The sequence below is a fragment of the Narcine bancroftii genome, chromosome 1, assembly GCF_036971445.1.
Source record: "Narcine bancroftii isolate sNarBan1 chromosome 1, sNarBan1.hap1, whole genome shotgun sequence".
Taxonomy (NCBI): domain Eukaryota; kingdom Metazoa; phylum Chordata; class Chondrichthyes; order Torpediniformes; family Narcinidae; genus Narcine; species Narcine bancroftii.
Window position 1 is genome coordinate 405,814,493 of NC_091469.1, and position 26,913 is coordinate 405,841,405.

The window sequence follows — 26,913 nt, forward strand, 5'->3', positions numbered from 1 at the left end:
CTCTTTAGACACATTAGAACTCATAAAACCAAAGGAGAAGCAAATCATCCTCAAGTCCAAAGGACTACCTAAAATAAAAAAAATTCTCTAATAATGTGCAATAACGTAACAAGTGTGGATGGTTGCATAAAGGAGTCAGAAGTTATGATATCTCTGGATAATCCCTTGTCTCCAAGCATTTTTTCATGGTTAATTGTGGTGACTCAAATGTGAACAGCAGTGGATACTGCCACAGAAATTAGAGATCCCGATAGATGTTTGGATACCAGCGGTAGACAAGCATGACATGATAACCATGATTAGTCTCCAACTGGACATTGAAGAAATTAAATCCCTCCCCTTCAGCTGCAGAAAATTGCAAGATGAGCATTTGGAACTCCCAAAGGATTATATGAAACCTCACATACTTGTGAAGGCATGTGTTTGATCAATCCTGCTACTTTCAGAGCTAAGAAATTGAAATTCAATCAGACATTGTTGGTTGGACAGCATCAATGAGCGCAAGACAAGGCAGTGGAAGAACGCCATCTTATTATTCTTGGGTAGTTTACAGTTCATCGATATGAACATTGAATGTTCAAGTTTCAGATAATCCACATTCCTGGTGGTCTCTTCCCCACACACTCACCCATTCACCTAGTATTCTTCTCTCTTTGCTCAACTCTCCCATCCCCTTCTCTATTTCACATTGTTCCATCTGCCCATCCATCAGCTTCCATCTATTACCTATCACCTACAAGCTTCTATTGCAACCACTCCTACTCAGCCACCTCTGGCCACATATTGCTATATACTGGTGACCTTTCCTCTCCCCTCTCAGCTTACATCACTTGCTTCCACGATTGCTGTTCGAACTAGCGCTCTCTTTGTTGTTCCTGATTCAAGCATCTGTAGTCTCTTTTGTCTTCAAACATTTCTACCACACAATAATATTTCAGGATTATGCAAGAGAAAGGAAAGGTAGAGAGCAAGAGGCAAGAAGTCGAAAAAGTTGATTGATTGGTAGGGTTGATGAGAAAAAATACTGATGGAAGTATCAATAAATCCTGTGATTTGTGTACATCATTTCAACTTGCTTGTCCTATTGATTTTTAAAACAAAGGCAATGGAGAAATGGGATGCTTTTTTTTTAATTCCAGGCAGTAGGATCAAGACTAGGCCTGATAGCACAAAATGTGGCAAGCATGGGAGCTGCAGTTATTATTTCATTCATATTTGGATGGAAGATGAGTTTGTTAGTCCTTGCTATAGTGCCCATCCTTGCTGTGGCTGGAATGGTTGAGATGAAATCTCTAACTGGATATGCAAACCGTGATAAAGAAGAACTTGAAGCCGCTGGAAAGGTAAAATCGTCATATTCTGGATGGTACTAAATGACTTGATCGCAAGTTTTTTTTTTGATATGTGACTTTGATTTATTTACTTCTCCCTCGTGTACATGATGTACCTGCACATTTAGATACTCAGCCAACCATACATTGATGCTCATATAAAAATGGGAGATTAACAGCTCTGCATCTGGCTGCGGAAGGAGCTGGGGAATTCATGACCACTGATGATTTTATGAAGGTGGTAACAAATAATCAAAACTATAATTTCTGATCTAGATTAAGTGTACTTGGAAGCACAGAATTTTAAAATTATTTTCTTTAAATCTAATCATTACCATTATTCTAGCATTAAATTTTAAACCAAAATGTTAACAATTAAAGCCAAAATTATATTAAGAAGGGGTTTGCTGAAAATCATTCTTTGATTTTTGTTTTGGTCAATATTGCAAGCATGACTTCAGAATTCCTTTCATCTACTTTTTATGAAAAAAATTGCTTTCAAATATATATCAGATTTAGGAGGAAATGTTGGAGTTGTGAGGCAGAAATAGTCAGCATGGCTTTGCATCTCACAAATTTAATTGAGTTATTTGGAACTTAGCAAGATGATTGGTAAAGTGGGTGGCAGAAGTTGTCTAACTTTACTTTACCAAGGCCTTTGACGTGATCTAGCATGGTAAAGTGATCATGACGGTCAAATTACATGAGATCCCGGGTAAACTGGCCAAGTGGATACAGAATTGGATTGATGGTACGAGTCAGAAGGTGATACTGGATTGTTGTGGCGCGATCAATGACCATTTGCAGACACAAAGCAAGAGTCAAAGGCTTTATCGATCAAAAGACCTAGACTTGCCTCTACATGCTACTGGCTCACGCACAGGTATGAGGGAGGAGACTTGGTCTCTCGGCCTTTATTAGGGGATCTTATGGGGAGGGGCTACATGTACAGAAGGCGGGCCAGGCTGCCTAGACCAGTGAGGGAATGCCTGGACATGCCCGCAGTACCTTGTTCCACCACAAGAGTATTACTCTGATTAGAGTCCTGGGACTAGTTGTGTGCCATAAGGATTCGTTCTAGGTCTACTGTTATTTTTCAGCCATAATAAGGATGTGGATAACAATCCAGTTGGCATGGATAGTACGTTTCAGAATGGTACTAGAATTGATGGTGTAGTGGACAGAGAAGGTTATATCAGAATAACAATGTGATCTAAATGAATTGGGAAGATCTTTATGGAAGTAACAAGGAGGATAGATATATGAGAGCCAGTGGATGTACTGCACTTGGAATTTTAGAAGGATTTTGACAAAGAAGCACTTAAGAAGCTGATAAACAAGGTGGGAGCATTATTAAAAGATTGGCTGACTGGCAGAAAGCAATGAGTGTGAATGAAGTCGGCCTTTACATACAGGCTGTGGATGATGTGGTATTCCGCAAGATGCAGTGTTGGATCTGCTACTTTGTACATAAATCATTTAGAATCCTTGGCTTTTGCCAGATTTGCAAATGATACAGATTGGTGAAGGGGTGAGTAGTGTTAAGGAAGTAGGAATTCTGCAGAGGGTTTTGGATAGGTTTGGAAAATGGGCAAATAAATGGCAGATGGAATACTGTATGGGGAATGTTAGGTCATGCAATCTGGAAGAAGGAATAAAGAAGTTGGCTATTTTCCAAATGGAAGAGAATTCAGAACGTGAAGGTCCAAGAGAACTTGAGAATCCTCATGCAGGATTCCATACAAGTTAACTTTCATGTTGATTTGGTAGTAAGGAAGGTATTTGCAAAGTGTCAAGAGGACAAGAATATAAAAGCAAGGATATAATGCTTAGTCAAAACACATTTTGGAGTATTATGAGTAGTTTTAGCTCCCATGTCTAAGGAACAATGTGGTGGAATTGAAGAAGGTCCAGAGGAGGTTTATGAGAATGATCACAGAGATGAGAGTTTTAACATACAAGGAGCGATTGGTGGCTCTGTGATTCCCCCTCCCTTGGGTCATCTTATTAAAATAAGGCTTTAATTTGATAGTAAGAAAAAAAATAGTATTTGAAGATATCATATTTCTCTTTCATTCTTTGAAAATAAATAAATAAAATATCCTGCTTCCTCACAATCTTCCACCAATTTAATATCCTTTTGATTCCATAACTTCAAAAATTAATTATTAAGTGTAAAGGGGAAAATCTTAGTTTGATACAATGGAGTTTTACCTGAAATCTTGCCTTGAGTAGCTATGACTTCATTTTTTTTTACACCCCAAATCCATTAAATGTTTCAAACAGGTAAAGAATAATTACTCAATAATTCAGGATTTCATCTATAAATAAACTGATCCATCTTCTTCTCACCAATCTGAGATAATTCAATATTAGCCCATATCAAAGGTTTATCCACTTCAAACATCCTATTAATAAAATTGAACTGTGCTGATTCATCATAATTTTGAAAATTAGGAAGTTGCAAGCCTCCATATTTCCAAGTTAATTTCTCTAATTATATCCTTACCATTTTATCTTTCCATAAAAATTTCCTCACCAAAGTATTTAAATCCTTTAAAAAAATTTGAGGAATCTTACAAGGAATAGACAGAAAAAAATATTGAATTCAAGGAAAAATATTAATCTTAATAAAATTAACTTGTCCTATTAATGTAATCACTTAATCTTTCCATCAATTCAAATCATATTTAATTTCAGACAATAAAAAACAAATAATTCAATTCATATAAATGACTATAATCTGATCTGACCATTTAAATTTCACAATATGCCTACACAAAGAATAATCCATTTCAGATAAAGGCATAAACTCACTCTTTATCCAATTAATTTTATATTAATTGGAAAAAGAACCATAATCTTCCAATCTATCATGTAAGTTCCTCAAAGAGTTCTGAGGTTCTGTTAAATATATCAAAACATCATCTGCAAACAAATTAATTTTAAGTTCATCAGATTTCACCTTAATACCTTTAATATTACTATCTTTTCTAATTGCCTGAGCTAAAGGTTCAATAACTAATGCAAATAGAGCTGGTGACAAAGGACAGCCTTGTCTAGTCGATCTGGTCAACATAAAAGATGAAAATAACTGTCCATTTGTCACAACTCTAAAATAAAGCCTTAATCCAACCAGCCAGAGGGTTGAAGCCATTGCCATAGATGACTGTGGAGTCCAAGTCATTAATGAATTTCATGGCATTAATAAATTCCGATTCTGATAGAGTATAATTAAATAGAATCCTTGATTAGTAAGTGTGTGAAAGGTTATAAGACAGGTGAATGGGATAGAGATGAAAAATATTTCAGCCATGATTGGAATAGCAGCACAGACTCAATGGGTCAAATAGGCTTATTCTGCTCCTACATCTTAGGAATGGCAGATGAAATTTAATTCAGACAAGTGCAAGGGGTTGCACTTTGGAATATTAAACTAGGACAGGATTTAAGTGGTGAATGGTAGAACCCTGGAGATTATTGTAGGGCAAAGAGACTTGATGAATAGTTACATGAAAGTAATGGCACATGTTGAGGGAAGCATTCAGCACGCTTGCCTTCATTGGTCAGGACAATGAATACTAGAGCATGAACATCATGTCATAACTGTACAGGACATTGGTGAGATCACATTTGGGCGTATTGTAACCTGATTTGATCTCCGAACTATAGGGTATATATTATCTGATTTATGAAAATGCTACAGGGACTGATAGGCTTGAATTATAAAATGAGGCACGATAAGGCTGGAACTTTTTCCCTGGACTGTAGAAGGATTATAAAATTATGACGAACATAGGCAAGATAAGTATTTCAAACCTTTATTTCTCTAGGCTCATGAAATCTAATGTAAGAGGGCATGGATTTAATTCAAGAGGGTGCACCTTCTTCACATTGATGGTGGTGGATAATCACAATGAGCTGCCAGAGGAAGTGGTAGATCCGGCTACAAATGTGATGGTCAAATGAAAATTAGACAAGTATAGGGATAGGAAAGGTTTCAAAGGAAATGGGATGAACACAAGTAAAATGGGACTTGTCTGATTGGTGTGGACAAGTTGGGCTGAAGGGCATGTTTCTGTGCTGTGGATCTGACCTGATAATTATTCTTGTCCCCTTGAAGCCTTTTTTACTTTTGTTCATCAACAGGATGTGGATGTTGGTTTCTACAATGACATTTATTGTTCATCCCTAATGCCCATAATTGAGGAAGCATTGAAACTGAAATAGATTTTTGTGGGTCTGAGTTCATGTATTGGCCACATGAAAGAGAAGAGAAAACTCCTCAGAGGGTAAAACATGGAAGTCTGTAGACACTGTGGTTGAAGTAAAAACACAAAGTTGGAGAAACTCAGCAGGTCAAACAGTCTCTTTTATGAAGCAAAGATAATAATACATAACCGACATTTCAGGCTTGAGCTCTTCATCATGATATCATCAAGACTTCTGAGAGAATTATCTTCAATAGTTTTGTGGTATCTGTTGATGGAACTGTCATTTATTTTTAAAATTCCATGTATATTTAATCAGTTGAGTATAAATTTCCTAGTTGCCAAGGTAGGATTGAAACCCATGTCTCTGTTAGTCCAGAACTTTAACCTCTATCACAGTCACTTCATCATTCCAATGCTATATCCATTAATCACACCTCTGTAATCTGAAGAGTATTATAAAAAAAACTGGATTGACCTCCAATAGAAAAAGCAATGTTGTTGTTTAGATTAAAAGAAGAGGCTTGAAAACAAAGAGGATATAGATTCAAAAAGTAAAGCTGAAGAATATTAATAAATTTAGTAAAAATGGAAAAATTTTCTTAATTGGAGATAATAAACTTGAACTTCAAGAAATTATCTATTCTTAATTTCAATTTTTCTTTAAACATTAAGATAGCAACGGAGGCTGTGGACAATATCCGCACTGTTGCTTCGCTCTCCATCGAGTCAACTTTTGAAAGGCTGTACAATGAAAATCTCGATAAACCATACAGGTATGTAAATCAGAGAATAAAAGTAAATCTAATGGAGTCAGGAGAAATAGTTATTGAATCGTCTGAGAATACATGTCTAAAGCTTACTTTCAGAAGGATGTCAGTTTGAATTAAGACATTGTATAGCACACCACACAAATTTGGATGCACAACGTTTTTATCAGTAAAATTCTGCCTCATCCAGGCAAGCTGCATATGTCATATTTTTTTAAAGCTCAGTTCCTCAAGTCTGGCTTTATTGAGAGACCAATATTTCAAATAATCTCAGCTGTTTTAGCTATTATTAAGATCTTACATAATTGCAAGTGTGAATTATTTTGTAGTGAAACATCATCGTGTGTTCAGTCATCAGAATTCATTATCAGAATTAAACAACTAATGAATATAGAAAGTCCACTAATTATTTCTTTAAATTTAATATTGTTTTATAATATACTGATATTAGGCATTGAAGAAACAAAGTATTTTCCATCACATTCTCACATGTTGACAGTATCAAAAGATAGTTTAAGAACACACTGTAATCTCAATGCAAATATCCCCACAAGTTGAACTGTAATAGATCTCATTTTGTGCAGAATATCATGAATCACTATACAGGTAGTCCCTGGGTTGAAGATGTCCAATTTATGTACAACCCATAGTTATGAACTGGCAAGCCGAATGGAAGTAGAATGGCATCAGCTTCCGGTTCAAGCGTGGTTGAGTCTAATTTAACTTAAATTCTTTTTCTTAAACAGTAAGAAATCTGATTTCAATCTCATTTTTCAAAAGTGGTGCCTACCCCTCACCCCCCGCCCCCACTCACTTCGGCATGGTCCGCCCCCACACGCTCTGATGTTGTTCCCCCCCACCTCTCTGATGCAGCTGCCACCCCCGCACCCACTCCAATGTTGTCCTCCCACTCACTCCAACGTGGTTGCCACTCTTCTCCCCGCACCCATTCCAATGTTGTCCTCCCACTCACTCCAACGTGGTTGCCACTCTTCTCCCTGCACCCATTCCAATGTTGTCCTCCCACTCACTCCAATGTGGTTGCCACTCTTCTCGCTCCAATGTGGTTAAGTCTCCCTCCACACAAATGGAGCAAGCGAGCGGGAGGGAGGGTGGGAGCAAGAGGGATGAAGGGAGAGTGAGCGAGGGATGGGGAAGCAAGTGAGAGGGAGTGAGGGCAGAGCAAGCAAGCAAGGGGGGCAAGATGGAGGGGGAGAAAGTGAGTGAGAGGAAGGGAGGGGGAATCACAAAATCCACAGAGAGTGAGCAAAACTCATTCCTGCTGTCATTTTACCTACAATGCATAAAACGGGTCCAGCCAAACAAACAAGTAATAGTTAATACTTCAGGACGTTATGACCATATGTAGTTACTTTTATTGTTGTGTACAGTACTGTACAATTACCTGTATTATTATAATGTAATGTATTATTATGTTTAAGATGTTTTAGTGTATTGGGAAGTGTGTTATAGGCATAGAAAAGTAAAATATATACTGTATATACTAAGATAAATTTTGACTAACTGACCCTAAATAAGGACTTATTCTGACTTATATACAAATTTGAATTAAAGACAGACCTAGGTAATGGAACTAATTTTTAACACGGAGACTGCCTGTAATCTTTACCAGCAACAAGACTTTCAGTTTGGAATTTGGAATTGTCAAAGACGCTGCACATTAATACATAATTGTTGCAGTATTGATGTGTCCCATTTTGGGAGGCTTTATCTTCAAGTGAATATATACAGTAGTTACGATCATGGTTTCCCACTCTTTGATAAATTATGCTGGCAGTTAACAAAGTAACATTTTAAAATTCTCACATGAATGTACAGTAGAATTTCAAAAATTTCTGGAGTCTACTTGCTAAAATTCCGCAATATTTGCACATGGGAACTTGCAGGATCCTTGAGACAAGTTATTTGAATGCAGTTTCTAAGCCTATTTAAGCAGTCTGAAAGACTATTAGGGGTTCAGGAATGCACAAGAGATAAATCAAAAGGGCAAAATGAGGACATGAGATAGATCTTGCAGGCAAATTAAAGGAAAATCCTGAGATTTGCCAGGAATATTAAGATAAAGCGTGGCTTGGGAGGAAATTTGTCCTATTAAAAATGGCTGAATGTTTAAATGAATGTTTCACATTAGTCCTTACCAGGGAAAACATCATGAACACTAAGCAAGAAAGTTGGAAGGGATGCACAGGATATTCACTAGGATGTTGCTGGGACTTGAGGGCTTGAATTACAGAGGGAGTTTCAATAGGCTGGGTCTTTATTGCTTGGAGCATAGGAGGCTGAATGGTGATCTTACAGTGATGTATAAACTATTGAGGGGCACAGAAAAAAAAGAATGCTCACAGTTTATTTCCAAAGCTAGCCAATTCTAGAGCTTGAGGGCATTGCTTTGAGGCAAGGGGAAGAAATTTAAGAGAGACCTGAGGGGTAACATTTTTACTCAGAGGATGATCTACATTTTGAACAAGCTTCCAGAGGAAGCTATAGAAGTGGGTATAATTACAACATTCAAAAAGAATTTGGACAGATATCTGTATAGGCTGAGAAGAATATGAACCAAACTCAGGCAAATGGAACTATTCCTGAATATTAACTTGGCCAGTATGGATGAGTTGGATCGAAGGGCCTGTTCTCTGGTGTATGACTACATGACATGAATATCCCTGGACTAGAAGATATACCTGTATAGCATGTGCAAACAACAGGGATTTAGTTCACTTTGGTTTCATACTTGGTGCAGATATGTAGGCCAACAGCATGTTCCTGTACAATATTGTTCTGGGTACGGGTCATTTGGAAATATTGAATAACTTTGAAAGGTTTGCTGACTGTTGCAGGCTAACAAAGTAATATTAGGTATCGGTTTCATTCTGACCAGATAGGTCACCACTCAGAGCCTTGGCACTCAATCCATTAAGATACAGGTATCCGTACCAAGACAAAGTAACTTTAGGGAAATGCAGAACTCGGGAAAATATAGGTCAGTCCTCTGACCTTCCATCATTCTCTTTTACTCCATCCACCCATCCAATTTGATCGTGATTGTCTTACTGTTGTATAGCCTAGACTTGAAAAGAGTAAGCTAAATATCTATTTATTTAATGCTCGTTTCATTTTGAATTATGACAACACAGCATTGTATGTAAATTGCAGAAATGCGATAAAGAAGTCCCAGGTATATGGTTGGGCCTTTGCACTTAGCCAAGCTATCCAGTACTTCAGCTATGCTGCCAGTTTTCGATTTGGCGCTTACTTAATATCAAGAAATGAAATGGATGTAGAAAGTGTTTTTCTGTAAGTAATTTATTTTGCATCATATCCTTGTGTCTTTTAGGTCATGAGATTTTAAATTTTGCAAGTATCATTGTTTACATAATCTTTACAAATTTTGGAAATAGGTCTGATCGTTTTGTGAAATTTTCACCATTGGGAGGAGAATGGATGAACGATTACTGGAATAATGGAGCGACATCTAACTCTTGAGATGGAGCCAGATTCTTGAGCACAGAGTAGAATTAACATTCAATTGTGCAATTTATCTATGTTTTTATATGTATATAGTATTTCTGTTGGAAAAGCTCTGATGTACACACACAGTCCCAGTTATTGGTTGATTTGCTATTTGCAAGTCTACATACTTGCAGAATTAACGTTGGGTTCATTCTCATTTTTAAAAAAAATACATGTATCTAAATACTTACACATGCAATCATTCAAAAACAAATTATTGTCTGCATAAATAAAGTTACCTGTATCCAAATAATAGGTGTTGACCATTTTCCTGATAAATACTTAAAAGCAGATTATAGGCCTCCCGATTCCCCAGACAATGAACAGATTCCATTTTTACTGCTATCATTCAACTATGGGAAGAGAAATATATATTAAAAAAAAAATTACTTGGCACGGTAACTATGTTGCCACACGATTGTAAAGAATGGCATCAAAAACACACGAGACTGATAAGAAAGAACAATTCTGAAAAGTTAAGAGGGAGAAAACCAGTTTTGCAATTTGCAGGACCATACAATTGTAATACAGTAGACTTTTGATTATGGGACATCGTTCATATATGGAGGTGTCCATAGATATGGCATTCATAACCTGGGGACATCCTGTACTACTTGTAAATTAAACCTCATGTATTTCCTCCTTAAGTACACCCTCCCCCCACCTCCAGTTTAAATTCCATACAGAATATTTTTTAGGATCAACAACCAAGAAACCAAAAAATAATTTGTTACACAATATTATTTAATTTTAAGTAGTTAAATATTATAATGTGATTATTAATGCATGTTAATGCTTTTTTAACATTAAGTAGTACATTTATGATTATTTAGGGGATTAATTCAGTGCAAAGGAGAAGGTCTTCGTTGTATCTACATGTTTTGTTATCGATGGCATGTTTATATCCTTATTCCATAATCTGACAATGCCTTGCAATACATTGGGCCTGTGAACTATCAATAATTCTTTAAGAGCTGTCTCAGCCCACCCTTCCAGCTGAGTAAAACGATTTCACATCTCTGATATCTCCATTTTGGGGAACTCTAAACATGCACTTGCAAGTTGAAACTATTGTGGGAAGCTTATTGCTGGTACTCTCAAATATATTTCAGCCTCATTCCTAATAAAGCATCCTAACTAATTTGCTAAATTGTGGCAGGATTTGTGGGGCATTGAGCACTGACATTGGGATCAATGGTACAATCAGCTTGATGGTGTGCCCACTGTCTCATGGGCTTGCCATATGTGATTTCAGTTCACTAGATTCAAAAGATGGTTATTTATAATCATTTTGTTGTGAGACAAAAGCTAGTTTAGTATAAATAAATATTGCATAGAGTTTAAACCAGTGAGGCATATGCAAACCACTCCATTTTCAAAGGCTGGTATCTCAAACTCGGCATCTTCATTAAGTAACCCATTATTTCTTGCTGTTTTCTAAACTCTTGTGCTGGTAATTTCTATGAATGGCCATAATAACCCACTCTTAAAGCTTTAAATAAATATTTAAATAAATAAATAGAAAATTTTACTTTTTAATTTAGTTATTTTCTAAACTCTTGTTCTGCAGTGTTTTTAATGCTATTGTGTATGGCGCCGTGGCAATTGGGCAAAGCAGTTCCTTTTCTCCTGACTATGCAAAAGCAAAGGTTGCTGCAAACAATCTGTTTGCACTGTTTGAACGTGTTCCATCCATAGACAACTACAGCACGGAAGGACAAACTTTGGTTGGTATTCTATTTGCAAACATTAAACTGGAAACAAATTGATTTAGAATTTGAGAGTCAAACCAGGATCAGATTGCATAGATGAGTTACAAACTAGCTTTATGTAGCATTGAATCAGCGCTAATTTGAACTGTTGGTATCTAAAACTGCCTCTTCGTGGAATGATCCATTTTTTTTTGTTCCAAAGGATCACGGAGAGAATGCTAAAGATCCATGAAACATAGGTCATCAGATTTCTCCCTCATTGTATTGTGCAGGTATTGGTTGGGTTTCATGGGAGCCTATGTTATAGAATTCACAAAACTGCAAAAAAAACTTCACTTTACCATTCAGTCCAATAGTGTAAGGTTGCTATTGTTTACATTATGATCATACTAATTTATTTGTTTATGTTAATAAAATGGAAATTAACTTGGTCAGGATTTCCAGACATCATAATGTTTCCTTCAGGGATTTTTTTTAACTTTTATAAGAGGATCTTAATAGATTGTTTTTCTTTTATCTTAGGAAACTGATAGAAAATATATATACCATCTAAATTATGAATGAACATTTAAAAGATCTATTGAATTAAATCCTGGCACAGATTCCTTTGTTGTAGTTCAGAGCTTTATTCTGAGGATTAAGACAAGCATTGATAGTGTTTAAATAAATAGTAAAAATATCTATTCAATCATAACTGTTGATCTATTAAAATGTTCAGAAATTAAACAGTCTTCTTGCAATTCTTTAAATTTTAAATTTAGACATACAGCACGGTAACAGGCCATTTCGGCCCACAAGTCCATGCCTCCCAATTTACACCCAATTAATCTGCACCCCCAGTACATTTTGAATGGTGGGAGGAAACTAGAGCCCCTGGGGAAAACTCACGCAGACACGAGGAGAAGATACAAACTCCTTGCAGAGAGTGCAGGATTCGAATCCCTGTTCCTCTCGCTGGCACTGTAAAGGCATTGCGCTAACTGCTACACCAACTGAGCTGCCCTTAATTTTTAATTTCTATTTATTGAAAATAGTAAACAATTGGACACTAGTCTTGTATATGAGACTGGGTAGTGGCAAATCAACTCCTGATTTAGATGTGCTACATCAGTTTTCATATTATTGATGATAACTGTTTGCTCTAGATGGGTAACAATCATAAGATATTGTTTCATTGTGCTTTGAGGGCTGCAAACTCTGCAAATTTTCTGTTTCTGTGTTTATCCTGGGATCATTACTCCTCTTTTGCAATTGTACACCTTGCTAAGCAGCTCTAAAAATGTGTTAGCACTAAGTTGCTAATCAACTGTGGTCTCAGATATATATATTTCTTTCTGATTTTTACATTTTTTTGCACTTTAATAATTTTATCTGTCATAAACCTGGATTTAGTAAAGTATAAAATATATTTAATAGGTAGCAGAGAATGAATGTGGATTTGTTTCAACGAATTTTGAAGACTTTTCAATTTGATTGCATAATTTTTTGCAGGGCAAAAAGCCCACAACACTTTGCATGGGGCAACTTAATCATGATAATCATCTTGGTTTGTGTTTATCACAGGACAAATTCAATGGTGAACTGCAATTCTCCAATGTTTACTTCAGATATGAGAGTCGGCCAGATGTATCAGTGCTTGAAAAGTTGTCAATCAAGGTTGGAAAAGGACAAACATTAGCACTAGTTGGCAGTAGTGGATGTGGTAAAAGCACCTCAGTGCAACTCATTGAAAGATTCTATGACCCATTGAAGGGACAGGTGGTAAGGTCATACTCTTTTTGTGCTTTTAAGTGGAAAAGAAGCTTTAAACACTCTATTCTCTTTGTTCCTTATTTGTATTTAAGTGAAATAATAAAGATAATTTGGAATGTGTTACCACCGAAATGTCTGCACCTTAACAGTCGATAGCCCCCTCTTGTGGTGCTGAGTATAAAAATGTACACTCCAAAATGGGCAACACAAAACTGCATACGCTGGAATCTTCAGGGCCAGATTAAGCTAGTGAGGGGCGAGTTGCATATGCTATAAAGGGACCCTAAATTTTAAAAGAATACACAAAAACATTAAAACGTATAAACCCATGCCTGTGCTTTTTATAACAACAAGAAATAATCTATACTTGTGCAAAGCAATTTTTTTAAATGTATTTTCACACGGTCATGTTTCATACACACAGGCGAGGGATATCTTGTGAGTGAACAGATTATTGAAATGAATTTATAATCAAAGTGTGTACATTGGATACAAGAAAATAGAATTGAAAAGACAAAAAAAAAGTTGTATTTTAGAATTCAAAGGATTCTGTCAATAATTTTTAATTTTACAATTGGAATGTTCACATACCTCTGGGAATGGGCAAATTGAGCTGTGAAGATTCACTGCTTAAAATATACAGGACCGCTTCGGCACCTTGTGGCAGTGGGAGGGAACAACGCAGGAGTAATGGCCATCCTCATTACCCATAATCCCCCACACAGCTGGAACTGTTCTGCCAGCACCAGGGAAATGCAGAGCAGTTCCAGCTGCATGGGGGGTTATGGGTAATGAAGATGGTCATTGACACCACACTCCCTTTAATTACTGAGTTAAAATAATAACCCAGATTAAAGGTGATAATTGGTTAAAATCGCTCCCTTAAACACCCAGCCGTTCATAAAAGTTGAAGGTAATATAGCACTATAGTAATAAATTAAGTGCATTACTAGAGTAATAGAGCAAGTATTTAGTGCCGGGCCTCTGAAAATGTGGGACCCGTAGCATATGCTACTTTTGCTACTATGTTAATCTGCGACTGGGAATCATATAATGCCTGGGAAGGCATATAATCGCAGGAGGAATTCAGCAGGGCACTTAGCTTCCATGGGTAGAAATGTTCAGTCAATACTTTGGGTAGAGTCCTTTCATCAAAAGTCCAAAATTATACCAATAACTTGTGCCCAAAAATGTATCATAAGATTGTTATCTTACTGCATCTGTCTAAAATTTTCTTTGCACAATTTTATTGGAGGTGTCAATCTGAATTAAATAAAACATACCATTACTGCAATGCTGATGAGGCAGTTTCAGATAAAAATCCATAAATCCATCTTTCATTTTCATATTTTTAAAGTTACTTTTACTTATCTGGTAAAATATATTTTTTGTTCTGTACTTATACAAAAAGAAGTAGTTCAGGTTAAAATCATACAATGATCAGTATCACTTTGGAGCATTAGATAGTTTTGAAGTCAAAATGGCATTTTGCCATTTTACAATGAGTCAACATCAGAAAGGTAACAACGTTATGAAGAAAGATGTTAACTTCCAAAACTGCAACACATGCTTGTCAAACATGGAAGTCTCACTCTAAGTCAGTTCTGCCATATTCAGTCATGATGATGGACATGTAACTACCATATATATGGGTGTAATACTCACATTTTGAGAACAAATTTTTAAGGTAAAATTTAGGGAGATGACTTTTACATTCATACTATTTTTGACCACAGTAAGTATCTGCATTGTTTGGGGCATCAGGAGCTCAAATGGGTGGGCAACCAGAGCCTAGGTCAGGATCTCCAGTGGGTGGGTGGTCTGAGCAGTGGGAACTTTGGTGGGTGGGTGGCTGGCTGAGGTCTAGGCAAGAGTCCATGGTCGAGGCATTGGGAGCACTGGTGGCCAGGCTAAAAATGGTGGGGGTGGCCACTTTTACATGCGATTATATAAAAAGACTAGATTTTTGAGTCAAAAATATGGTGGTCGTATTTTATATGGTATCGACTACATACACATATACAGTAATCAAAATAACATTTTGTATTCTGTCATCCTCAGTTTTGATGCTGTCCGATATTTGAGCATAAGTTCAAATAGGGACACGGATGTAAGAAAAATATAGGGTTAAGGCTGTGCTTGGGAAGGTTTAGATTGTTGTGCAGTAGGTTCTCTTACAGGTTATATTAGTATGGTTATGAATAAATATGTCTTTAAAAGAGATAGATTGTGGGGGGTTACAAACAGAGTTAAAACTTCACAAAAGACATCTCATTTAAAATGCAAGAGCTTTGCTGCAGATAGATGTTGAGGCTCCAGTTGATTTTGCAGAGACAATGGAACTACTTTGGAAAGAATTTCAAAAGGAGGTGTAAATGGAACAGTCCAGGCTCAAATACTGATAAGATTTTTTAAAGATTGGGTTTGAGCCTTGGGTGAGGTCATTTGGTTTTTACAAGCAGAAAGAGCAAAAAATAAACAGGCTACAAAATGGCAAGCTGACAGGCTTGTTGAAAACCCCATTTTGAAGAACGGTTGTGAGTTCTGAGTTCAGCCTGTTCAAAACCCTTGTAGTCCTTACAAGAGGAAATGGTTGGCTAGAGTGTTTCTCCTCAAATAAGGGAAACAAGAGGAACTCTGGTGACCTGGAAGAAGAGGCTATCATTTGGAAAACCCATGATGGGGAAAGTTGCTTCGGCAAGACACTAAAATGACTGATTGGATGAAATCAGTTTGTGTGTGTCCAATGAGCAACAAATATCTCAATGAAACCAACAAGAATCTTCTTGAGCAGTAACCATTTAAGCACCAGAGCCTAGTAAAGTTTCATAAATGTTAAATTCTATGCACAGCATAAGAATTGCCTGATATGGGTAAACTTAGAGAAGTGAAATATTGCAGATTAGTATTAAGAACTTTCCTGAAAATATACACATTACATTCACATCCACTTAGACTTAGAAGGGGTTAAGTTAATAGTAATAAGTTAAAGTTTAATCTTGTTATTATGTTTAAAGAAAATTAGAAGCAACTTTTGTTTAAGTAACCATTGACTTAGTGAATTTCTATTTCTGCTGGGTTTTGGGGTCCTCTGGGCTCGTAAGAATTTACTGAAGTCAGCACAATATTGTGGGCTGAAGGGTCTGTTCTATGCTGTGATGTACTATGTTCCATGCTCCATGTTCTATGATCATGCATAACTATCTTCAAAGAGCAATACTTTATCCGCAATTTGTTTTCAGCCAATTTTTTATATTATTTGGGCTGAATGTAACTAATGATATTGATCAAGGGTTCAGGAAGAAACCAAGACAAATCATTTATAAGAGTAGTTTTCTGAAGACAGTTGCACATGATTCAGTCTTGTGTCTTATGCTCAGTTATTGGACTGCATCCCCACTGAGAATATATATTTTGTTTTTAACTGTGCAGCACGATCTTGACTGAATTTGACGGAACTGACTGAGAAATTGTTTGACTTTTATAGAGTGCTACTCTCTATGTTTGACATGCATGTAATTAAGCTATTCCAACACAAATATTAAACAACAGCATCTTCTTGATAAGGTGAAAAATTGCCCATGTTTATACTATTCGCAAAAAGCAGAACAATTCCAACTTTATGTAATTGCAACCCCAGTGTGGCATAAAACAGCGTCAGTAATATTAAAATTAGTGGAAGTCAGTGGGATGATTCCATTTGCTAGAAGCATATTTATTATAAAGAAGGTCAACAAGAAAATTTGCAGTTACTGGGATCTAGTGCAGTACATTTTGGGCTTAGTTCAGGAATTCCAAAAATCAGCTAGATGTTGAATAAAAAGTGGGGGAGGGGAAGGGGTAAGAGCACAGAGCGACAGGTAAGAGGAAAAAGGTGGATACAGGTGGGAGAGTAGAAAAGAAAAGAAACTGAGAAGTGATATGGGGAGAGGGGGAGAAGATTAAGAACAGTAGCTTTCTGATATTAGAAGGAAGGAAAGGAGGTGGGGAGCAAGAGGAGAGAAGACAGGGGTAGATAAAGAAGAGAACAGGTGAGGGGATTTTTTTTAGCATTTAAGAATTTAAAAAAATCATGTATACAATCAATAAAGCTAAAAAGAATAATATAAATGTGGTATATATATATATATATATATATATATATATATATATATATATATAAATAAAACTATCATCCCTCCCACTGACCAACCCTCAAAGAAAGAAAAAAAATTTTTAAAAAAGTTGGGAGGATGGCAAAAAGAAATATAAATCTCAATACAAATAATAATGGAATTGAGGATTACCAACTAGACGGACTTTCAGAGAGTCCTAACCAGGCGAGGGGGGTGAACAGAAATTGGAGAGGTTGATGTTGATGCCACCTGGTGGAATATAAGTTGTTGTTCCTCCAATTTCTAGGTGTCCTCAACTTGCAGTATATAAGACCTTGTTCAGACAGGGTGACAAAGGGGTGTGAAATTTAAGGGATTGGCCTCAGGGAGGCCCTTGCTTTTGCAGTGGACAGAGCAAAAGTGGTGAACAAAGAAATTTGCTTCTTGTTGGACTTTCTTCCCAAGAGAGCACCCATGCCTAAGCATTTTTAGTTGTTTCATAATTAACCTTCCCTCCACCACTTCCCCAAATCTGCATAAAGATCAGCTCCATTTAGCAGCATCCCTGGTAATAAAGTTTGTGACTATTTGAAGCAAGGTTCAGCCTTCTGTCAATTAGTAAGGGAGATAATCAGCCAATAATCATCTCCCAAAGATAGAATCTAACCCTAATTAATAGCATTAGTTCCATTGCAAGAATCTATTCACCATTTAACTAGAAATTCAACATTGACTAGAAATTTAACTGTGTTTTCCTTGTAAGCATTGCAGCTGTAAGAAGGGATTGGTTTTCTGAGGCCATAATTTTTTCATCTTCTCCATGGTGGGAGTGTGATAAATCACTCTCAGTGCACTTAGAGAAAAAGAGTTCCAACATCACTCAAGAAGCACAAAAGAAACCAAAGAGCCAAGAACCAAAGTAATATTCATTCTCTCCACTGCTGGTGGCTGGTGTAAGTGACAACTTTTACCACCATCTAGAAGATCTACACAGTTACCCAGCAAAATCTCAACAGCACATCTCAAATTTCTACACTTGCTCGACAGGGCAGGAAAGCAAGTGTTTGGGACTACTAGTAATTCTAAGTCAAACACTATCCTGCCTTAGACTTTTTTTGTGTTTCATTAATTTTAGTTAGGCTTTTGAACTCCCTATATAACAACAGAGTGGGAATATCAACACAGCATATATTATTACCATTCAAAGCAACCATCTAATACCTTCCAAAGACGATGTAGAAAGGCAGCAATGAATATATCCCATGAATGAAAATAATTCCAAATTTGGTCTTATTCACATTAATTAAACATTATTTTCTTTACCATAAGAATTGCTATTAAAGATAACATTGTTTATTATCTAAATGGAAGATAGATCCAGCAAATGTGTTGATATACCAAGAGAAACGGTGACTTATTATTCAGTCATGTCAATATAAAATAAATAAATGATAAAGAAGCTGATAACAATTTTTTATTTTAATTTTAGTTTCTAGAAGGAATTAATATCAGAAACTTGAACATCCAATGGCTTCGATCACAGATTGGAATTGTATCCCAGGAGCCCATGCTCTTCAATTGTAGCATTGCTGAGAATATTGCCTATGGTGACAACAGCAGGATTGTGCTACAGGAGGAAATTGAGATGGCAGCAAAATCAGCAAATATTCACTCTTTTATCCAACAGCTCCCTGATGTAAGTTCATCTATTTTCGAACAACAAAAATCATAAATATCTGACAATCATGTATGTAAACTGCAGTTGCTGTGTCAAAGCTTTATCCTGTTTCTTTTGCTAAATAATTGTTTGAATGCTGCAGTAATATTATTTTCCTTTTGTGACTTTTTCTTGCTATTTTAGATCATGGAACAGCTGTCATTAGCCTGTGCCAAATCTTACACGACCATATCAGCCACCAGAAAGGCTCACTGGAGCAGATGTGTGCTAGTGGTAGCTCTATAATAATGTATTTTCATGGGCCACTTGATCTTGTTCTTAATAAAAGCACTCAGAAACATTTTTTTTTAATCAAATACTTGGTCAGAGTGTGACAACTATCATGTTGCCTATTATATTGCTGGATATTACCATTTATGGATGATATTTATTGATTTTATTTAAACAAAACAACAAAATTGCATCATTATTTTATGTTATGTACTCATGCTGGAAGAAATTATGTAAAGAAAGCACTCAAGAATCTATTGTGATCCCACCCATGTAAAATGCAAGTTTCCGAAGCTGAATGTATGGAGCCGCAATAAAACTGACAGTAAATCTCGGAATCAAAAGCTCATCTGACTCCGAGCTGAACCCCTGAATCCTATTGTCAAGTCTAATTTAAAGTCTCTTTGGGTTTTTCAGCAGTGTTTGCAATCTATAAGTCATCATCCATCTGCAGAGCTATCTGCTGGGCTAAAAATGATGAAACTGTAAATAAATGGTGGAGATGAACCTCCACTGTTATAACTTGTTCAAATTTATTCAGACTTTTGTCACTTTTATTATGACAATATGGTTTTGTTTCCAAATTGCTAAGGTGGACTCTTTGGCTTAAATCAGCAATTTAAAATAGTCTTATCTGTTACAAAATTGAAATTTAAAAAAATGAGTGAAGCTTACTCTATTCCAGTAAAAGAAAATGAAACATGGTTATTGAAGTGTATGGAAAGACAAGTGCTGTTAAACATATCTGGCATATCTTTTGGAGTATTATGCAATTTGGATTAATATTTTATTGAAATTATTTTCATATGCAGATGTACAACACCAGAGTTGGAGAGAAAGGAACTCAATTATCAGGTGGACAAAAACAACGTATAGCAATTGCACGAGCCCTCATACGCAATCCAAAAATTCTACTGCTTGATGAAGCAACATCTGCACTTGATTCAGAGAGTGAACAGGTAAGATAATTTCTTAGAGCAAAAACTAAAATTCATTTGCGATCTCGGGACCATCAGGGTAGGAAGAGGGACTCAAAGGATCGAGGGACACATTAAGAGGAGGGAGTGGAGAAAATCAGCTGAGGTGAGTGAGTGAGGTTTAAAAAGCATGCATAAGGCAGCTGAAGGGTTAATCAGAGTGTTGATTTGTGGGAGTGAGTACTTCAGATAATTAGCAGGGACAAATAAAAGGAGGGGAAGCTGAAGAAGAGTGCCCAGTGTGTGAGTGGTCCAGAGTAGGAGTGGAACTTTGAGGCTTTGGCTTGAGAGGCTTCAGAGATCAGAGGCTGAGGAAGAGCTTGCTCCCAATGAGGTAAGCCTGGTAAGATTCTTTAATTTAATTAACTTGGGAGTAGATAATGGAGACAGTAGTTAGAGAAGTCCAGTGCTCCGATTGAAGGATGTGGGAATTCAGGGACAGCACAATTCCTCCTGAAAACTACACCTGCAAAAGGTGCATCAAGCTGCAGGTCCTAACAAACCAAGCTAAGGAACTGCAGCTGGAGCTGGATGAATTTTGGATCTTAAGGGAAGCAGCGGTAGTGATAGACAGCAGTTTCAGCAAGGCTGTCACCCCTAAAAGTCAGGAGACAGGTGACCAGGAAACTGTCAGGACAGGGAAGGAGGAGAGGCCAATAGTGCAGAGCACCCCTGTGGCCATTCCCCTCAACAAGTATACTGCTTTAGATTCTATTTGGGGGGGATGGTTACATCTCCAACACAGAGGCTGGCACCTGGCTCAGAAGGGAAGGGGGGAAGAAGAGGAGAGCTATGGTAAATGGGACTCACTGGTTAGGAAGGTAGATAGGAGTACCTAAGATCAAAGCTCCGGATGGTATGTTGCCTCCCAGGTGCCAGGGTCAGGAAGGTCTCTGATCAAGTTCATAGCATTCTGGAGGAGGAGGGTGAGCAGTAGGATGTTGGGGTCCATGTGGGAACCATTGGCATAGGTAGGAGTAGGGATGAGGTCTTGAGGAGGGAATATAGGGAATAAGGAAAGAAGTTAAAAAGCAAGACCTCAAGAGTGATAATCTCAGGATTGCTGCTTATGCCACGCGAAAGAGAGGATAGGAACAGAAAGTTATGGCAGATGAATGGGTGGCTGAAGAGTTGGTGCCAGGAGCAGGGGTTCCGATTTGTGAAACATTGGGAACTCTTTTAGGGAAGATCTGTCCTGTATAAAAAGGATGGTCTTCACCTCAACTGGAGGTCACTAATATCCTGTTTGGCAGGTTTGCTAGGACTGTTGGAAAGAGTTTGGCAGTGGGGTGGGAATCAGAATGTGAGGACAGAGACTAGGGTAGAAGTTCAAAAGCATGATGCTATCTGCTCTGAGTATGTGGAAGGATAGCAGGGGTAAAAACAAATGTAGCCAGTTAGAGGCTTTCAAATGTGTCATTTTCAATGTTAGGAGTATTAGGAATAAAGGAGATGAACTTAGAACATGGATCAGTATGTGGAACTACAATGTTGTGGCTGTTACTGAAACTTGGCTGGAGAAAGGGCAAGATTGGCTGATTCAGGAACTGGGGTTTAGTTGTTTTAAAAAGAAAAGGATGGGAGGTAGAAAAGGTGGGGGGGGGAGGGGTAACATTACTGGTCAGGATAGTATCATGGCTACAGAAAGAGAGGATGCTGCAGAGGGAGTGTTCACTGAGTCGGTGTGGGTGGAAGTCAGAAATAGGAAGGGAGCTATCACTGTGCTGGAAGTAGTCTGTAGCCTAACAAATAGCCTATGGGACACTGAGGAGTAGATAAGCAGATAGATTTTGCAATGGTGCTGGAAATAAAGTGTTGTAGTTATGGCTGTCTTCAACTTCCCTGATATTGACTTGGCACCTCATGAATGCAAGAGGGGTGGATGGGGCTGAATTTGTCAGGTGTGTACAAGAATGACTCCTGACACTGTATGTGGACCGGCCACCTAGAGGAGACCAGACTGGATCTGGTTCTGGGAATGAGCTGGTCAGGTGGAGGACCTCTTGATGGGGGACCATTTTGGTGAGAGTGACCACAACACCCTCAGCTTCAGCATAGCAATGGAAAAGGATATAAACCAATGGTTCTCAACCTTTCTTTTTCCACTCACATACCATTATAAGTATTCCCTATGCCATAGGTGCTCTGTGATTAGTAAGGGATTGTTTAAGGTAGTATGTGAATGGGAAGAAAAAAGTTTGAAAACCATTGTTTTAAATGCACCTAATTGACTCATTATGTGCAAGGTTTCATAACTCTAAAGGAAATGGGTCAATGACAATTTTTCTCAAGCAAAATATTTCAGTAACAATTGGGTCTATAGCAGTAGTTCTCAACTGTCCCTTCCCTCTCACAATGTCCCTTCCCTCTCACATACCACCTTAAGCAATCTCCTTCTAATCACAGAGCACTTGTGGCATCGGGATTACTTAAAGTGGTATGTGAGAATGACTGACAGAAGTAGTCAAAGTAGGAATGTGCTTAACTAGGGAAGGGCTAATTATGAAGGGATGAGGCACAAACTAGCAAGAATAAAATGAACACAAATGTTTAAGGGTGAAAGCACAGAAGTAATGTGGAATAAGTTTAGGGATCACTTGTACTGTTTTATCCCACTGGGACAAGGAAAAGATGGTAGGAAAGGAGAACCATGGCTGATGAAACAGGTGAGGCAACTAGTCAAGAGGAAGAAGGAAGCATACACTTTAGATACAGGAAGCAGGAAATAGGTAGGGCTCATGAGAAGTAGCCAGGAAGGACTTAGGAGAGCTCGAAGGGGGCCATGAGAAGGCATTGGCATGTAGAATTAAGGAGAACCCCAAAATGTTCTATGTGTATGTGAAGAACAGGATGACGATATTGAAGGTGGGGCCACAAAAGGATAAGGGAGGATGTGCGTGGAGAAAGAGGAGGTTGGGGAGGTCCTAAATGAATACTTTGCATCAGTATTCACAAGAGAAAAAGACCTTAATCATGGTGAAGTTGAAATTGAACAGGCCTGTGTGCTGGACAATGTGGAGATTAAGGAAGAGGAAGTGTTAGATCTTCTTAAAAGCAACATGATTGATAAGTTCCCGGAACCAGACTCGATATATCGCAGGCTGCTGGTTTTTTTCCCTCTAAAAAAATTTTTTTTAGCCTTTTTGTTATTTAGCCATCCTGGTTGTTTTCTTTTCCTAGGTTTCTGTAGGAGTCTATAACCCCACCGGAATTTGTATCTGTACAATTTAATTGACTGTTTTTTCAGTAGGGTAAGGGTGGGGGGTGGGGGGATGGGGTGATGGGGAGGTTTGGAAGTAGATAAACACAGACTCTGTATATTCTATGAGTGTTGAATGATTAGACTGTTTGTGTGAATTTTGCAAGTTTATGAAAAACAAAACAAAATATTTTTTTTAAACTGGCTTGTAGGAAGAAAGCAGAGGGTAGTAGTGGAAGGAAAGTATTCTGCCTGAGTGGAGTGCCGTAAGGATCTGTTCTGGGACTCCTGCTCTTTGTGATTTTTTTAAAATAAATGACCTGGTTTAAGAGGCTGAAGGATGGGTCAGTAAGTTTGTGGATGACACCAAGGATGGAGGAGTTGTGAATGGAGCTGAAGGTTGTAGAATGTAACAAGAGGATGTAGACAGGATGCAGAGTTTGGCAGAAAAGTGGCAGATGGAGTTCAATCTGGAGAAATGTGAGGTGATGCATTTGGGAAAGACCAACCTGAAGGCTGAGTACAGGGTTAATGGGTGATTACTCAAGAGTGTGGATGAACAGAAGGACCTTGGGGTTTAAATCTATATATGCCTCAAGGTTGCCGCACAGGTTGATGGGATAGTTAAGAAGGCCTATGGCATACTGAGATTCATTAATAGGGGGACTGAATTCAGGAGTAGAAAGGTTATGTTACAACTCTACAAATCTCTGGTAAGACCACACTTAGAATATTGTGTTCAGTTCTGGTCACCTCTTTATAGGAAATTTGTGGAAACTATAGAGAGGGTGCAGAGGAGATTTACCAGGATGTTGCCCAAATTGGAAAGCAAGTCTTTAGAGTGTAGAAGGATGAGAGGAGACTTGATAGAGGTCTATAAGATTATGAGACGTATAGATAGGGTGGACAGCCAGCACCTGTTTCCCAGGACAGAATCAGCAAACACTAGAGGTCATACATACAAAGTAAAGGGAGGAAAGTTTAGGGGAGATATCAAAAGTAAGTTTTTTTTACACAGAGTTGTGGGTGCCTGGAATGCCTTGTCAGTGATGGTGGTGGTGTCTGAAACATTGAGAACATTTAAGAGTCTCTTAGACAGACACATGGATGAAAGAAAAATAGAGGGTTGTGGAGTAAGGAGGGTTTAATATTTTTTTAAAGGAAGAAATATATGGGTCGGCACAACATCGAGGGCCAAAGTTGTAGTGTTCTATGTCTATGTAGGAAATTTGACTCAGAAACACAAAATAGGAAGAATACTTTGCCAACCAGTCAGATAGAGTAAGAGGGAAGCTAATTTTAGGAGTAGGCTCTTCATTAGATTTACACCAATGGTTCTCAACCTTTTTCTTTCCACTCACATACCACTTTAAGTAATCCCTAAGACATCGGTGCTCTGTGATTAGTAAAAGATTGCTTAAGATGGTATGTGAGTGCAAAGGGAAGGATGAGAACCACTGCTGTAGACCCAATTGTTATTAAAAAAAAATTCATTAGCCCTTTTCCTTTGATTCGTTATGTGCACCATTTCATAACTCCAATTAAAACAGCGGTTCTCAACCTTTTTCTTTACACTCAGATACCACTTTAAGTATTCCCTATGCAATAGGTGCTCTGTGATTAGTCAGGGATTGCTTAAGGTGGTATGCGGGTGCAAAGAAAATGGTTGAAAACCACTGTTTTAATCGTACCCAATTGACTCGTTATGTGCACGGTTTCATAACTCCAAAGGAAATGGGCCAATGACAATTTTCTCAAGCAAAATATTTCAGTAACAATTTGATTCTAAACTTTCTCTTCCCACTCATGTACTGCCTTAAGCAATCCCTTACTAATCACAGAGCACTGATGGCACAGGGATGACTTAAAGTGGTATGTGAGTAGAAAGAAAAAGGTTGAGAACCACTGTTTTACACCCAACATCTTAATCTCACTTTTGCTTCCCAGATGTTGATTGGTCTGCCAAATATTTGTAATATTTTGTCACTTAATTTACAAGTCCACTCTGATCAGCATATCTCAACCCAGCATTGCTTCTGATCTACCTCCCCGGATGTCTGATATCAAATCTGAGTACAAATGTCCTCTAATTAAATACTGAAAAGAGTAAACAGAAAGAAATTTGCCCTCAAATTGTTGCATTTTGCTTATAAAGAAGTAACTCTGCATTCTTCTCCCCTTCTGAAATTAGGTTCCATTAACTTTGAATTGCAGAAGCAGGATACAACTTCAGTAAATCCTCAAGTTACATTTTAGACTAAGCTTTTGGTTGTGTCTCATAATGTCTTAATGCAAGTCCAAGTGTCTAATGTTTTCAGATAATATTTCTGAGAAGTGCCAGGAGCATGCCGTACTTCATGAAAGGCACTATTTAAATGTCAATCTTTAGTTACCTGTTTGATTAATTTCACTCTAGTTGCCTTTCTATCATTGGGCATTCGTGCTGCTAACCTCCTGGCAACCAGGTTAATGGATGAGGCAACATTTGCATTACATGGGACCTCCATTAGTACTGCTAGATCTGGAAGTTTTGTTTTCTGCAACCAGCTGCAAACCAGATGTTAAATTGCTAGAACTTATAAGCTGTTACACAGGAAGTTCAGTTTTACCCTGACAATTTTACATTGAGCTCGAAGTTGCTTGGAGACCCATATCATGTAAAAATAGATTCCTATACAACTTTGGAGGTCGTTTACAAGGCAATTTTTCATTCTAACAAAAATTAAGAAATAGTTTGTCTCAAGGGCATCTTCAAAAATAAATATTTCCACAGACTACATGATTTAAGCAGACTACTTGATTTACACAGGGACTTCAAATTTACATGGTGTACCAATACATATCATTCAGGAATGACAACTGACATTGATTGTAATCTGATAGATCTGTTTTGTTAAATGTACTCGATTGTTGATGACATAATAGTCACAACATTCCTATGGATTCATGGAACTCATAGAAGGTGAGATGAGCAAGAGGTTGGTACACAGAAGTACAGTTAGTTAGTATCGCTATGTTTCCAGGATTGTTCTGGTGTCTCACGATTAGCACATGAGAAAAGTAGTAGAGTCTTTTAAATAACCCAGGTACTGTCCTCTGTCTGTCTCTTCAGTAATTTGTTTATTCAGTAGGAGCATCGGGGCAGATCTTCAATTGCCCCAAGGTACTGGTCACCTACTGCTAACAGTGATTTTCCTTCCTCCAATGTCCAAGATATAACCTTTCACAGGGATTATAGCTCCCCACACATCAGCACGACTCAGTACTTTGTTGAGTAGATTTTGATGAGGGCTTTCTTTAGCAGTTGAGTGTTGACAGTCACTGAAAACACCCCCAGACTCACTGACTGTCAAAGCTGCCATTGTTTTTGAATATTTGTCTTTTTGTT

At 37.7% G+C, this 26,913-nt stretch overlaps 1 protein-coding gene across 14 annotated transcripts in view; it reads left to right on the forward strand.

The window, feature by feature from the left end:
* LOC138751511 (ATP-dependent translocase ABCB1-like) overlaps positions 1-26,913 on the forward strand; it is a 135,685-nt gene that overhangs the window by 100,882 nt on the left and 7,890 nt on the right. For 13 of the 14 annotated variants that reach the window (XM_069913846.1, XM_069913855.1, XM_069913851.1 and 10 more), the window contains 7 exons: positions 1,140-1,343; positions 6,218-6,318; positions 9,487-9,627; positions 11,414-11,570; positions 13,119-13,316; positions 18,891-19,097; positions 20,162-20,308. In XM_069913846.1, the coding sequence (XP_069769947.1) occupies positions 1,140-1,343; positions 6,218-6,318; positions 9,487-9,627; positions 11,414-11,570; positions 13,119-13,316; positions 18,891-19,097; positions 20,162-20,308 (1,155 nt within the window). Of the gene's footprint in view, positions 1-1,139; positions 1,344-1,459; positions 1,549-6,217; positions 6,319-9,486; positions 9,628-11,413; positions 11,571-13,118; positions 13,317-18,890; positions 19,098-20,161; positions 20,309-26,913 lie in introns of those variants that run through there. The other variant, XM_069913860.1, reaches the window with a different exon arrangement.